The sequence below is a fragment of the Stenella coeruleoalba genome, assembly GCF_951394435.1.
Source record: "Stenella coeruleoalba genome assembly, chromosome: 8".
Lineage (NCBI taxonomy): Eukaryota > Metazoa > Chordata > Mammalia > Artiodactyla > Delphinidae > Stenella > Stenella coeruleoalba.
The window spans coordinates 7,593,133-7,606,516 of record NC_137154.1 but is presented as its reverse complement, the minus strand read 5'-3'; the positions used below and the strand labels follow the sequence as shown (position 1 = coordinate 7,606,516).

The 13,384-nt window shown below is 56.9% G+C and overlaps 1 protein-coding gene across 1 annotated transcript; it reads right to left on the bottom strand.

Annotated features, from left to right (window-relative positions):
- Positions 1 to 189: 189 nt before the first annotated feature.
- On the bottom strand, positions 190 to 11,650 carry PYGM (glycogen phosphorylase, muscle associated). Its single transcript, XM_079929293.1, has 20 exons — positions 11,347 to 11,650; positions 10,190 to 10,291; positions 10,023 to 10,101; positions 9,835 to 9,938; positions 9,323 to 9,454; positions 7,929 to 8,040; positions 7,760 to 7,842; positions 7,194 to 7,337; positions 6,770 to 6,862; positions 6,377 to 6,523; positions 6,048 to 6,211; positions 5,637 to 5,751; positions 4,978 to 5,079; positions 4,489 to 4,636; positions 4,119 to 4,177; positions 3,850 to 3,991; positions 3,201 to 3,408; positions 923 to 1,057; positions 646 to 712; positions 190 to 539 (listed from the first exon to the last, which is right to left on the bottom strand). Exons 1-20 carry the CDS (start codon positions 11,587 to 11,589, stop codon positions 390 to 392), a joined length of 2,529 nt encoding a protein of 842 aa, XP_079785419.1. The 5' UTR covers positions 11,590 to 11,650; the 3' UTR covers positions 190 to 389.
- Between the last annotated feature and the right edge of the window lie 1,734 nt (positions 11,651 to 13,384).

Genomic DNA, 13,384 nt, shown 5'->3' with positions numbered 1-13,384 from the left:
CCCCACAGGCCGCCCCCCCTTCCGAGGGGACGCACCTGACACGGGTGGGGGTAAGGCGCGGTGACTGTGCAGCTGCTATGCCGCCCGGAGCTAAAAATATTTCCCAACAGACAGAGGAGTAAGGAGGCTCCCAAGGAGAACCAGTTTATTGGGGAGTGGGTAAAGTTGGTCAGAGCCATAAATAGGAGCGGGCGGGGAGCCCGAGGACAGGACGGGAGCAGTGTCCTTAGTCACGCTGAACACTGGGATCTCAAGGCTGATGGGAAATGGGGTTCCAGGAAGAGGTTTAGAGATCTAACCCCAGTACCCTACCCTCTGGACGAGGAGCTGGAGCTGGCCCAAGGGACTGCCAACAGACTCAGGGGCAGGTTTGGGTCTGGTCTAGAGGCTCAGATCTTCTCATCAGGTGCTGGCAGGCGCTGGCGGCTAGGCTCCACGCCCCAGATCTCCTTGGCGTACTGGGCAATGGTGCGGTCGCTAGAGAACTTGCCAGAGGTGGCTATGTTCCGGATCACCATCCGCGTCCACTCTCTCGGGTTCTACAAGCCAAAAGGGAGCTAGCTCTGCCAGTGGGGTCCCCACCTACCACCTCATCCCAACCAGGGCCACCAAAGCCCTGCCAGCCCCTGGCCCAGGACCCCTCACCTTGTACAGGGCACTGACTCTCTCCTGGCATTTAATGTACTCTTCATAATCTGCAAAGACTTTAAACCTGGAGGGGAATGGAGAATCAGGAAGTTTCATGAGGTCAAGGGCCAAGCCCATCCTGTCCCATTGGATTTCTGGGGACCTGAACAGTGATGCTGCTTCCAAAGGAATCTAGTCCCAACTGCCCAGAAGCCCTGTCCAGCCTCCCCACCGCACCTGAGCCCTACTGAGCCCAGCAGCCCCACGTGCGCAGTTTCCTGGCCGGCCAGCTCACCGGTCATGGTGCATGAGCATGTTGACAATGTCCTTGAACAGGTCGGGCTGTTTGGGGGAGAAGAAGCCACTGTTCAGCTGGTCAATGATGTGCCGAAGCTCTGGAATTCGGTCACAGTATTCCTGGGCATTGTACCTGTTGGGGAAGAGCTGTAGTCAGTGCCCTGGAAATGGGTTCCTGGCTCCTCCTCCTCCAGCAAAAATCCAGGAAGTTCCAAGCCCCAGGGTCAAAACCCAGGCCCAGCCTGCTACTGCCCTCCCCGCAGCTGCCACACTCCCTCTGGAGGTCTTTCCAAGAGGCCCCCTCCCTTCTCAGCTCAGCTTTTCATCCCCCACTTTGTGGATGAGGAAACTGAGGTCTAGAGAGGAGAGAAAGGTAGTGTCAGAGCCAAAGGCCCCAAACCAAGCGCTCTTCTTCCCACACACCACCACTGTCTCCCAACAGGTTTCTTTCCTTCGTTAATGGCTTTTCTCCCCCACCATCCACAGTCCATCCCTGGCCTCACTTTCAGGCCCCAGAAGGAGCGAACAGGTATATCGTGAGGAACATCCTTAAGTTCAAACCGTCCAGCCAAGCTCATCGCTGTGCCCGGCACCAACTTGCCTCCAGTGTCCCACTTCCTAAGGCAGCACAATCCATTCCTGAGCCACCTGGGTTCAAACCTCTCAAGACCAGTCTCATCTCTTTCCTCCCTTTCTCTCTTCCAACCAGAAACCAAGTCCGCCTCCTCAACAATGTCCCTAATCCCCATCCCCAGCAGTGGCCTGCTGCAGGGGACTCCCCCTGCCATCTGGTGTCAGCCCCACACTGGTCCCCCACCTAGACACTGTCCCCTCCAGTCAAGCCTCCTGCAGCCAAAAGTGTCCATCTGGAGCCTAGTTCTGAACGTGTTGGACTTTGCTCAAAACATTTCACATTTCCTTCCTGGTCAAAGGACCAAGTCTGCCACGCTTCCAATGCAGGGGACACGGGTTCAATCCCTAGTCAAGGAACTAAGATCCCACATGTCATACGGTGCAACCAAAACAACAACAACAACAACAAAGGGCCAAGTCTAAACTTTCTAGTCAAGCCCCACAGGAGAAATTCCTATCAATATTCAGTGCCAGCTCTTGTAAGCTGTTGGTGGGAGTGTAAACTGGTACCAACTTTCGGGAAAACAATTTGACAATGTGTATCAGGAGCCTTAAGAACTCATACTTTTTACTCAGAAATACCCCCTTCTAATAATTATCTTAAGGAAATAATCAGAGATGTGGACATCAATGTAAAAGGTTAGTCATCACAGGGACGTTTATCCTAACAGACAGGGGAAATCAACCTTAATGTCCAACCATATGGAACTAGTTAAATAAGTTATGCCATGTACATAAGATAGAATGCTATACAAACATTTAAAATATCTTGAAGACTATTTAATGACATGGAAAATGCCTCACCAATGTTAAGATAACAGGATTCAAAACTGTACATGCATTATTCCCAACTTTTAAAAACTATATACACGAAGAAAAAGAGAACTGTGGCTTTAAATCTGGGTGATGAGATCATGGATGACAGTTGTTTTATTCTTTGTGGCTTTGTATATTTCTAACCAGTGAGCATGTACTGCTTTTGTGAGAAGAAAAAAATCATATTTTAAAATGTTAAAAATGTAACGCCAGGGGCTTCCCTGGTGGCGCAGTGGTTGAGAGTCCGCCTGCCGATGCAGGGGACACGGGTTCGTGCCCTGGTCCGGGAAGATCCCACATGCCGTGGAGCGGCTGGGCCCGTGAGCCATGGCCACTGAGCCTGTGCGTCCGGAGCCTGTGCTCCGCAACAGGAGAGGCCACAAGAGTGAGAGGCCCGCGTACCGCAAAAAAAAAAAAAAAAAAAAAAAAAAAATGTAATGCCAGGAAAATGTCTTCTCTGAAGATCTATGTTTCTGACCACAAGCACAGATATAACTACTGTACTCATATTTCCCTTTTTGCCATGGCTGCCAGGGAGCTAAGAATTTCACTTTACTTCCAATTCCAGAAATACTATTATCTCTGAGGGTTGGTATTATTTTCTCTTCCTTTCCCTTCAGTTCTCTGTTACTTCTTTCTTTTCCCATTTCATTAACTTTATTTGTTATAAGTCACCTCAAAAGTTTTCTAGACTCGTGATGGCCATAACTAAGACCTTGTGCAGCCTGGACCAGCCTTTCCAGTCATGCCTCTTGCTCCCGGCTCTACCTCCAGCAGTCGCACCTTGGTGCCTCCTGCCCACAGACTGTGAACTTTGCAGCCCATACCCTTTCTGGTCAAGCCTTTCCACGTCCTCCACCCGCATGCCGAAGATGAAGAAGTTCTCCTCTCCCGCCTCTTCTGCCATCTCCACATTGGCCCCATCCATGGTGCCAATGGTCAGAGCCCCATTGAGCATGAACTTCATGTTGCCAGTGCCTGAGGCCTCAGTGCCCGCAGTAGAGATCTGCTCGGAAAGGTCAGCAGCCGGGATCACTGTGCGGGGGGGCAGCAGGGGACAAGCTCAGCTCCAGGAAGAGCCCCAGACCAGCTAGAGACTCTGGAGTTAGTCTGGCCCTAGGCCTAGCCAGATTCAGAGTCCCCTCCACCCCAACGCTCCACTCTTAACCAATTAAGTCTCTCTCTCACTGCCCCCCACCGCCCCGCCACCTCTTGTTGATATTTGAACATCTGGGACCTAACCTGGACTCCCCCCACCCCCCAGCTCCACTGTGTGATTTAAAGGGCACCACTGAGGCCCATCTCCCCTATAATTTCACCCCATACCACCATTAAAGGGACATCCTCATGATTTGAGTATTGTCCTCTCCAGATTCTTCCTTAAAGTGCAAGCACCCTAAGAAGAGGAGATTAATATCTCTTCCTGGAACTGAACTAATCAGAGCTTCCCTAGGGTCCCCACTGGCGGCATTCCACCTTTCTCGGCCAGTGAGACTCGGTAGTTCTCCAAGAAGATCAGGCGTAGGCGGTCTCCCACCACCGGGTCGTGGTTGACCACATCCCCAATGGCTGTAATGAGTTTGATGATCATCTTGGCCATGTGGTACCCAGGTGCAGCCTGTGGGAGCACAGTCTGGGGTCAGCTCCACAGCCTGACCTCCTACCCCCATCCTGCAACTCAGCCAGGCTGACCTCAATCTGGATATCAAAGAACCACAGCCATGGTCTGCAGCCCGGCTTCTCACCTTCCCTCCAATCATCACAGTCCGAGGCACAAAAAACTTATTGGGATCCTTCTTGATGCCTGTGGAGAAACAGAGGGATCCAGTGAGTGGGCCAGGTTTTCCTTCTAGGCAGTAACACCTGACAGCACTCATCCAGCCAGGGCTGGGCTGGGAGACAGTAGCCCTGACTTGGGCAATCACTTGCTTTGTGACCTCAGATCTGTCACTTCCTCCCCTTCTGAGCCTCAGTTTGCCCATCTGTGAAATGGGGATAATTCCATGTCCCAAGAGTTATCCTGAGGTCAAAGGAGATGTTGATCAGGAAGTATATAGTATCCTGGGAGGTACACAGAGGGGGGAACCAGGAGCCAGAGGGAACCCTGCCACTCACGGTTGTACATTGTGATGACATGGAGGCAGTTGAGGAGCTGGCGCTTATATTCATGAATCCGCTTCACCTGGACGTCGAAGAGCGAGTTGGGGTTGATGTGGACTTTGTATTCCTTCTCTAGGTACGCAGAGAACTTTAACTTGTTTTCCTGAAGTCAGGGGAGTGGAGAGAGCTCACCAATAGGCCTCAGCCTCAGGAAATCCTACAGTCTCATTTCTTTCCCAGGAAGGTGAGGATAGAAGTCTCCCTTGCTACCTTTATCCACTCCTGCATCAGGGCAGACATTGCTAATCAATGTCAGCACTCTTCCAGTGAGGTCAGATGATGCCTTCCCACCATGGACTGACTCCAGGCAACTTCTACCAATGGCCTGAGTTTGCAGAAGAGATGAGCTCTATCGGCCATTCCTGACTCAGACATCCGCCCCCTCCAGCACCCTCCACTCAAGCCCTGGCACAGGAGTCTGTCCCAGCTTGCAGCGCTCCTCACCTGCTTCACTTTGGCCACATCCCGGATAAAGGCTTCATCGTCCACATAGGAGAGCAGTTTGCGCAGCTGGTCCAGGTCTGCGATGTAGTCCTCCCCGATGCGCTGTGGGAAGATAGCTCTCAGTTAGGCCCATATCCCTCCTCCGTCCTCCCTCACAGAGGGGTCCCTTTCCAGGTCAACCAAGCCCCATCCACCGCAGACAGCTCCTTCCTCTGCAGCCTCCCAGCTGGGGGGTGGTACATGTTTGTGCATCTTTCCTCCCCTCCTGACCTTGAGCTCTGATGGCTGACCCCCATCTGACCCCACAGGCCTTCCTCTTGGCCTTTTCCTCTGACAGGCATTGACCTCAGGGCCCCACTCCCACTCTCTGCCCCTTTCTGGTCTCACTCCAGATGTGACCTGCTGATAACCCCTCCATTAGACTGTGAACTCCACCAGGTTGACCTTCATAGCCAGGGCTTCCATTCGCCCACAGGCACCCTCATGCAAGTAAGAAAATGGTTCCCCTTCTCCAGACAGATGCAAGGCTTGGGGAACGCAGTGCAGGATGGACTTCAGCCCTCAGATGGGTGCCCTACAGTGAACCACATACACAACCACACCCAGATGCTCCCTGCGGTGACCGTGTTGACCCCTACTGGCCATACGTGAACGCTCACCTCAGCAATGACTTCTGCCAGCCCAGGGTTACACATAACCAGCCAGCGCCGAGGAGTGATGCCGTTGGTCTTATTCTGGAACTTATGAGGCTCTAGCTCATAGAAGTCCTTGAAGCTATAGGATGGGGTCGGGGGATCACCAATCACCCCTGTGGGATGAAGGCCTCCTCCCTGGGGCCCCTACCCTGGTTTCTTGATGAAAGGGGCCTGGAGGGGAGGGGGAGGGTGCTGTGTGTAAGAGGGGTCATCTGGGGACAGGACTGGACTGGACGGCAAGGCTATGATTCTTGTAAGAGCAGTGCCACCCGTGGAAGGGGCCAGCTGAGGGCGACTGTGAATGGCCGGTGCCGGGCAGTGAGGGGGTGAGCGGGGGTCCAGCGGGAGGGGCGGTGTCTGCGGAGCGGGTCTTACGTGGTCTTCTTGAGGATCTCGGAGTGGATGCGAGCCACGCCATTGATAGCATGTGAACCGGCGATGCACAGGTGCGCCATGTTGATGCGCTTCACCGCGCCCTCCTCCACCAGCGACATGCGCCTCAGCCGGTCTATATCCCCTGGGAACGCAGCCGCCACCCGCTGTGCCAGGAGAGCCCAGAGCTAGGACGGGGACCCAGGACCCAGGTTTCCAGCCCCTACCCTATCCCCAGGTCTCTGTCCACAGCCCTCCCTGCCAGAGTCTCAGGAGCCATGCTTTCCATGCCCTCCACGCCCCACCCTCCACCCCACGCTTCCTCCACTCACATTAAGGAAGCGCTGGTTGATCTCATAGATGATCTGGAGGTGCCGAGGCAGCAGGGTCTCCAAGAGGTGCACGGGCCAGCGCTCCAGGGCCTCGGGCAGCACCGTGTGGTTGGTATAGGCACAGGTCTTCACAGTCACGTCCCATGCCTGACAGATGGGATGGCGAGGAAGGACCCCCGGGCTTAAGCCGGACGGCTCTCCACACACACTGTGCAGCCAAGAGCCCTGGCCCTGCCACTGCCGCGCCAGGTTCTAGGACACCCGCCCTCTGGGCCTCACACTGCCGTCTGTGCAGTGGGGGCTCCACCCACATCTTTCCACTCCCCAGACTGGGAGGGGAACCCTGAGATGCAGAGGGTGAGGCAGGGGTGCAGGAGGGGCCCTGAAGCCCACCTTGTCCCAGTCCAGCCGCTCCTGGTCCACCAGAATCCTCATCAGCTCGGGGATGGCCAAGGAGGGGTGGGTATCATTGAGCTGGATGGCCACCTGGGGGCGGGGGGGCATTGGAGTCAGTCTGGGCTCCAAACCAAGGCTATGATTGCTGTCCTTTGCCCCTTCAGAGCACCCCCCCCAGGGCCCCTCATGGTTCTAGGGTTGAGCTGGGGGTGGAGGCCCTCACGGGGGCAGGTATGGGGCAGGAGGAAGAGGGGAGCGAGGTTCTATTGAGGATCGCGAGCAGATCCCCCCACACCCACCCCCAACACCCAGGCTCCACGTCCTCATCTGTAAAATGGGTGGTTCAGGCTGAGACTGGAGGGAGGAGGGATGGCACCCATCACAGGAGGTGTAGAGGCTGGCCTTCCCTGGGGCCTGGTACCTTATCTGGGAAGGCGTCGAAGCTTGTGCGCACAGGGTCTCGGCAGCCGAACTTGGCGGATTTGAAGCGGCGGATGATGTCCTGGAGCGTGGCAGCCACTACGAAGTACTCCTGCTTCAGCCGAAGCTCTTTCCCCTCAAAGAACTGGGGACAGTGCCAGGCAGGGTGGAGTCAAGGTGGTGGCCTAACACTGCTGTGGGTGTGGCCAGGGGAGACTCCCACCCACACCAAGATTCCTGAGCCCCGAGCTGCCCCACCTCAGGGACCCAGGGGTCTTTCTCCCACCAAGAAGCAGCAATGTGGATGGTAGCAGGAGGGAGGGCTAAGGACCAGGAGGAGTATTGTGGGTGTTACCAGGGAGCGGCTCATCCAAAGTGCCCCACCCTAACCTGCTGCCCCCAGGACTCAGGCATCCTCCCACTTAAAGAACTTGGGGGAAGAACAGGACACACAGGGGCCAGCAATATGCCCTGGGTGTGACTAGGGCACCGGCAAGTGTCACTCGCCTTCTCCTGCCCTCTCCCACGCACTCTGGCTTCCTGTCCCCAGCCCAGGGGGTAACGTACGTTGTCGTTGGGATACAGGACACGGGAGATATTCTCAGCCAGGTTGCGGTCCAGCACAGCCTGGATGTAGCCACCGACGTTGACTGAGGAACGAATGTGGGGACAGGGTCAGGCTTGGGTCGAGTGTGGGCCGGGGTGGGCAGGGGCTGCTGACTTTGGCTGAACTCACAGTCCTTGAGGTTAAAGTCATGGGGGGCCTTGGCAGACCACAGGCGCATGGTATTGACGATGTTGTTGCGGTAGCCGGGCACAGGTGTGTCGTAAGGCATGGCCAACACCACCTGCAAGGCACCCGGTGTTGTGTCAGGAGGTGGGCATCTGCCACGCGCAAGAGGCCCTGAGAGCCGGAACTCCGTGCTCTGTCACTGCACTCCCCCAACTCCCCACGCCGGGTTCTAGTCCCAACTCTGGGTGACACAAGCAGCCCCGCCAACCTCTCTGGACCTCGTCCATAAGGAGAGGACTTCCCAGTGCCTCCCCACACCACCGTGCCCCTCCTTGCTGGGCTGTTGTGAAGATTCCAGGAGGTGGGAATGAGCTCGGAGCCCAGGGCGGGGCCCTGTTGGTGGCCACTCCGCCATGATGGCGATGAGCTGGCCGCTGGCCTGAGCACAGTCTAGAGGACACTCTGGACTCATGGAAGGGCTGGGGGGAACCATGGGGCCTGGCTGAGGGCGTCACGGAGGTCAAGGCCATCCAAAGGGCTTATGCCTGGTTGACCACAGGGCTAATTAGCAGTGACTAATGCTGGCCCCACCTCCCACAATTAGCAAACATCAATAATTGCTGCCCATAGCTGCCTGTTACCATGGGGCGGGGGCGCACCCACGCCTCCCTCCCCAACACTAAGTAGCCCCGATTGGAGCAGAGTGAAAGCTGCAGCTCAGAGAGGGAAGGGACTGGCCCAAGAGCATAGAGCTAGGCGGGCAGCCACAGCCCCGCTGGACCTTGGCGTGGATGACAGCAGAACAAACTCTAGATTCTGAAAGCCTAGAGGTTGCTGTGCAGCCATCTGGAGGCCGGTGACCTGCAGCCACAGCAAGACTGGCTGAGCTGGAATCTGGACACCTCGTTTAGCTTTAGGCTCCCTCTAACTTGCTCTGTGACCTTGAACAAGTCAATTGCCCTCTCCAGGCTTTTAAGTTTCTCCCCTGTCCCCATTTCTGGGCTGTTGCTTTGTTTCCCATCAAGCCCCCAGTTCAGATGTGCAGGGGAGCCAAGACTCCGTGATTATTCTTTGATGAGTCTTGTGGGGTGGTGGAAAGGAGCCAGGTCAGGGGAGAAGCACTGGTAGAGCACGGTGGCCTCTCTCCTCCTCCCAGGCTCTGCACTTGGTCTGGCTCCCCTGTGACCCTGTCTCTAGCCTCTCCTAGTTCTAGCTGTGTGACCTTGAATAAGTCACTTAACCTCTCTGAGCCTCAGTGGCATCCATTATAAAATAGCACTAGGTCCAGTAGCCTCCAGGCTCTTTCCTTGTTTCTCCCTGTTTCCTCTAGAACCTCCTCCCCTCTCCCTCACTAGATTTCCCCACCACCACACCCCGCTCCCTGACTTCCCCCTCACCTGCGTGTCCACCCACTTGGCCCCCTGGTTGGTGTGCTCCACTCGGCCATAGAAGTGCACAGGCAGTGTGCCCTCGGGTCGGGCCTTCTCCCAGGGGTTGCCGTAGCGAAGCCAGTCATCAGCCTCCTCCATCTGAGCCCAAGGCAGGTCAGGGGAGAAAGGAAGGCAGTGTCAGAGCCAGGCTCACACCACAGCAGGTGGTGAGTAGGCCAGGAGCAGTGGCCCTAATGTGCCCTATACAGGGAGGGTGTAAATGAAGGGCTTTGGGGTAGGTGGGCCCCTGGTCTGGTGGAATATCCACGGGGACACTGTGTATGTATGAGAGTCTGAGACATTCCACAGGTATGGACCTCCTATCCCCAGAGCTAACAACTGGCTTGGGGCCAGGGGGAAGGGGCAAGGATGTTTTCCACCAAGGCTGGGGCTGGTTCTGGATCTATGTGCAGATGAATGAACAAATAGGGGTCTTCTCCATCATCATAATAACAAGGTCAGGGCCCAAGGTCACTCACCTGCCAACCCCCAGAGATCTTCTGGTTAAAAATCCCAAACTCATAGCGGATCCCGTAGCCATAGGCAGCCAGGCCCAGTGTCGCCATGGAGTCCAGAAAGCAGGCTAGGGGTGTGCGTGGAGGTGGGTGTCAGAGACGCGGCACAAAGGAACCCTTCTGCCCAATCCCCTGCCACCCTGCTCACTTACCCGCCAGCCGGCCCAGGCCCCCGTTGCCCAGCCCTGCGTCCTCCTCGACTTCCTCCAGCTCCTCCATGTCCAGGCCCAGCTAGAGGCGGGAGGGTACGGCAGGCGTCAGGGCCAAGGGCCAGCAGGTCAATCGCCCAAGCCCCAAGGCTTGCCCCTCCCCCACACACCTGGTAGGTGGCCTCATCACAGGCATTCTCCAAGGCCAGGTTCACCATGGTGTTTTGTAGCGTCCGGCCCATGTAGAATTCCAGAGACAGGTAGTAGATCCTCTGCCCGGAGAGACAGGTGGGGAGGTGGAGGGGAGGGCATCAAGGCCACCCACTAACATTCAGCCAGGCGCAGCTGGGCCTGCACCTCTCATACTTCCTGCCCCACTCCTAGGCCCCAGCATGTTCCAGCCCTGCCTCCATTTCTCCCCCCTTCTCAGGCTTTGGGACCCAACAGGCAAGATTCTGGTCCCAGCATTTCTTCTGACTTTGGACAAATCACTTTTCTTCTCTGAGCCTCAGTTTCCTCATCTGGAAGATGGGGCTGGCCATATCTACCTCAGGGGTTAGGAGAGGTGCCTAGGAGAGGTAGGAACTCCTTTCATTGCATGCAATCCTGCCAACAGCCCATCAGGGAGTCAGAATATAGGGAAGCACCTCCAAGTGCTCCCCAAAAGGGAAAGCCAGGCCCAGAGAAAAAAGTCATTGGCTCAAGGTCACACATGACTCAGGGCTAGAGTCGGCCACCTCCCGTCCTTGCAGAGGGCCCCCTGGCTCTCAAGCCTCAGTCCCAAGAAGAGGACAGAGAGCTGCCAGGATCTAGGATGCTGATGGTGCCTGGTCTCCTGGTTCCCTGGGTCCCCTCCCTGGCCCTCCCCCACGCCTGCCCAGAAGTGTCAGGTTGCTGACATTTACCAGTGACCCCAACAGACATTTGATCTCACCACCCCAGCTGCGCCCCATGCGCTGCACCAGCACACACACCACGCACGCATTCAATGATATGTCCTTCCACTTAGGGTCCAACCCAGGCCACAGGGATCTTCATGTCCCCCAGAAGCCCCTCCATTCTCTGAGTGAGCCCTGGGCCTTTGCAACCAGCCTACCTGACCCGAGCCCCCTGACCTGCTCCCATCCCAGATTTCTCCCCCTGGGTTGCCCCAGCAACCCATTGCACCTGGCACCCCTGGATCCTCCAACCTCAGGAACCTGGAGTGACCCTTTATTTTGCTGCAGAGAACCCTGACCCCAGGGAGGGGCTGCCACTTGGTCAAGATCTCCCAGCCCCCAGGCAGGGCACCCAGCCCATTCCCCTCCCGGGGTGCCCCAAGCAGCACCTTGGGGTCCTTCTCGTAGTAGTGCTGCTGCGTGCGGAGCCAGCGGCCCACGAGGTGGTCGCGCACAGTGTAGGCCAGCGCAAAGTAGTAGTCTAGAGGGGTGGCCACATTGCGGTCTTTCACGAGGGTGAAGTGCAGGTGCCGGTTGAAATTCTTCTTCAGCTCGGTCACATTCTCCACGCCGGCCAGGCCACGCACGCTGATCTGCTTTCTCCTCTCCTGGTCTGTCAGGGGCCGGGACATGGCTGCGGGAGGGCAGGCTGGACTGACTGTGTGGACAGGCGGGCGGCCTGAGCAGTGCCTTCAGCCAGGGAGTGGAGATCCCCAGCCGGCTGGTGCTTTAAAGCCTGGCTCTGGGCAACGTGCCCCGCCTCCTCCCTCGATGGGTCGGTCTTGGCTTGGCCGCTCGGGGAGCTATTTTGGGGTGAGGGGAGGAGAGGAGGGGCAGGGAGGGCCACCTGGCTCATTCGCAGCCCTGCGCTGACCCACTTCCTCCAGGCCTCACACACTGGGGTCTGCTGTCTTCTGTCCCCGTCCCTGCCTTTTGCAGGGTCAGAGACAAGATGCAGCAGGCAGAGCACCGGCTTGACGCCTGAGGCTTGACTAGAGCCTCTGGGCTGTGACTTTGGCTGAGGTCGCCCTGATCTGGGCCCCTCTCCTGGGTTATAGATGAAGGATGCAGCCTGATTGCGGGCCCTCAATCAGGACTCCTTGGAGAGGCTGAGGGCGCTGTCAAGGAGAACAGGTGACAGGAGGCCCAGCCTCCATCAGAGCAGCTTGACTTCGGTTCTAGACCTTCACGCAAGAGGCTGCAAACCACAGGCGGGATGCCCTCTGGTCAAGCTTCCACGGTGGCCCTGCACCCGGGTGGGGAGGACACATGTGGCAAGAGGGGCCAGGATTCCCCACAGGCTGAAGGCCCAGGTGCTGAGGATCAGGGTACCCCGAACAGAAGAAGGGCAGCTAGCAGAGGACACTGGGTGGCTGGGAGAAGGGGGACCGGGACCCCGGGTTCCAGGGGTGGTATGGGGAGGTCGCCTGAGGCAGGGCCCCTCCCCGCCCCACCCCCCCACAAAGTCACGTCACTCTGAGCTCTCCCTGTTGCTGTCCCTCAAGGACCTCTGAAGTGACCTTTTGAGAGGGACGGTCAGATTACAGGCCAGCTTTGGCTGGAGGCCACCAGCCTGGAGCAGGGGTCCCTGGGAACTGCAGTCCTGTGGCCCACAGGGGTAGAACTGAAGCACCCCCTACACAGACACACACACACATTGGCCAGTGGCATTAGGTCTCCCCATGACGCAGCTGCCAGGTGACTGAGTGAAGGCCTTCTCCCATTCATTTCTCCCACCTGGGGCCTCACACTGGACAGGCCTAAAGAGTGGGTCAGAAACGTATGGACCCCAAGCGGGGGAAACTGCGGGGGTGTGGGGATGGTGGTGTGCTGAATTGGGCGATTGGGATTGACATGTATACACTGATGTGTATAAAGTTGATGACTAATAAGAACCTGCTGTATAAAAAAAAAAGTGGGCCAGGTTCCCAAATGTGACTTCACCCGTAAAATGGGAGCTCCTGCACCCCGGGAATGTTACACCATTCCTCCCCAGGGCCTGGCAGCTACAGATCCTTCCTTCTGCGGCTTTGGCTGCCCCCAGTTCACTGCTGGTGTCCTGGCCCCAGCACTGATTTGCTGTGGGAACTTAGGCTGGTTGCTTTACTTTTCTGAGCCTTGAATTCCTTCAAGAAATGTATACTCTCAAGTGAGAATATAACTCCCTGCTTCCTCCAGCCACTGCCTCCTAGTCTTGTGGAGGCTGACCTCAGATCCTGCTTTGTTCTTTGAGCAAAAGGAGCCCAGGGCCTGGAGCTATTTCAAAGGATGCCTGGGCTTCCTGGGGCCGGGCGGTGGGCCGGTGGAAGGGGAGAACTGGGTGCTCTGGTCTGAGGGCCAAGAAAGCAGGTCAGAGGCCGGGACAGCAGCAGGATGCTATCGAGTCTGGTTCAAGGAAGGCCAAGCTGTTTCTGAGGACTCTCTGCG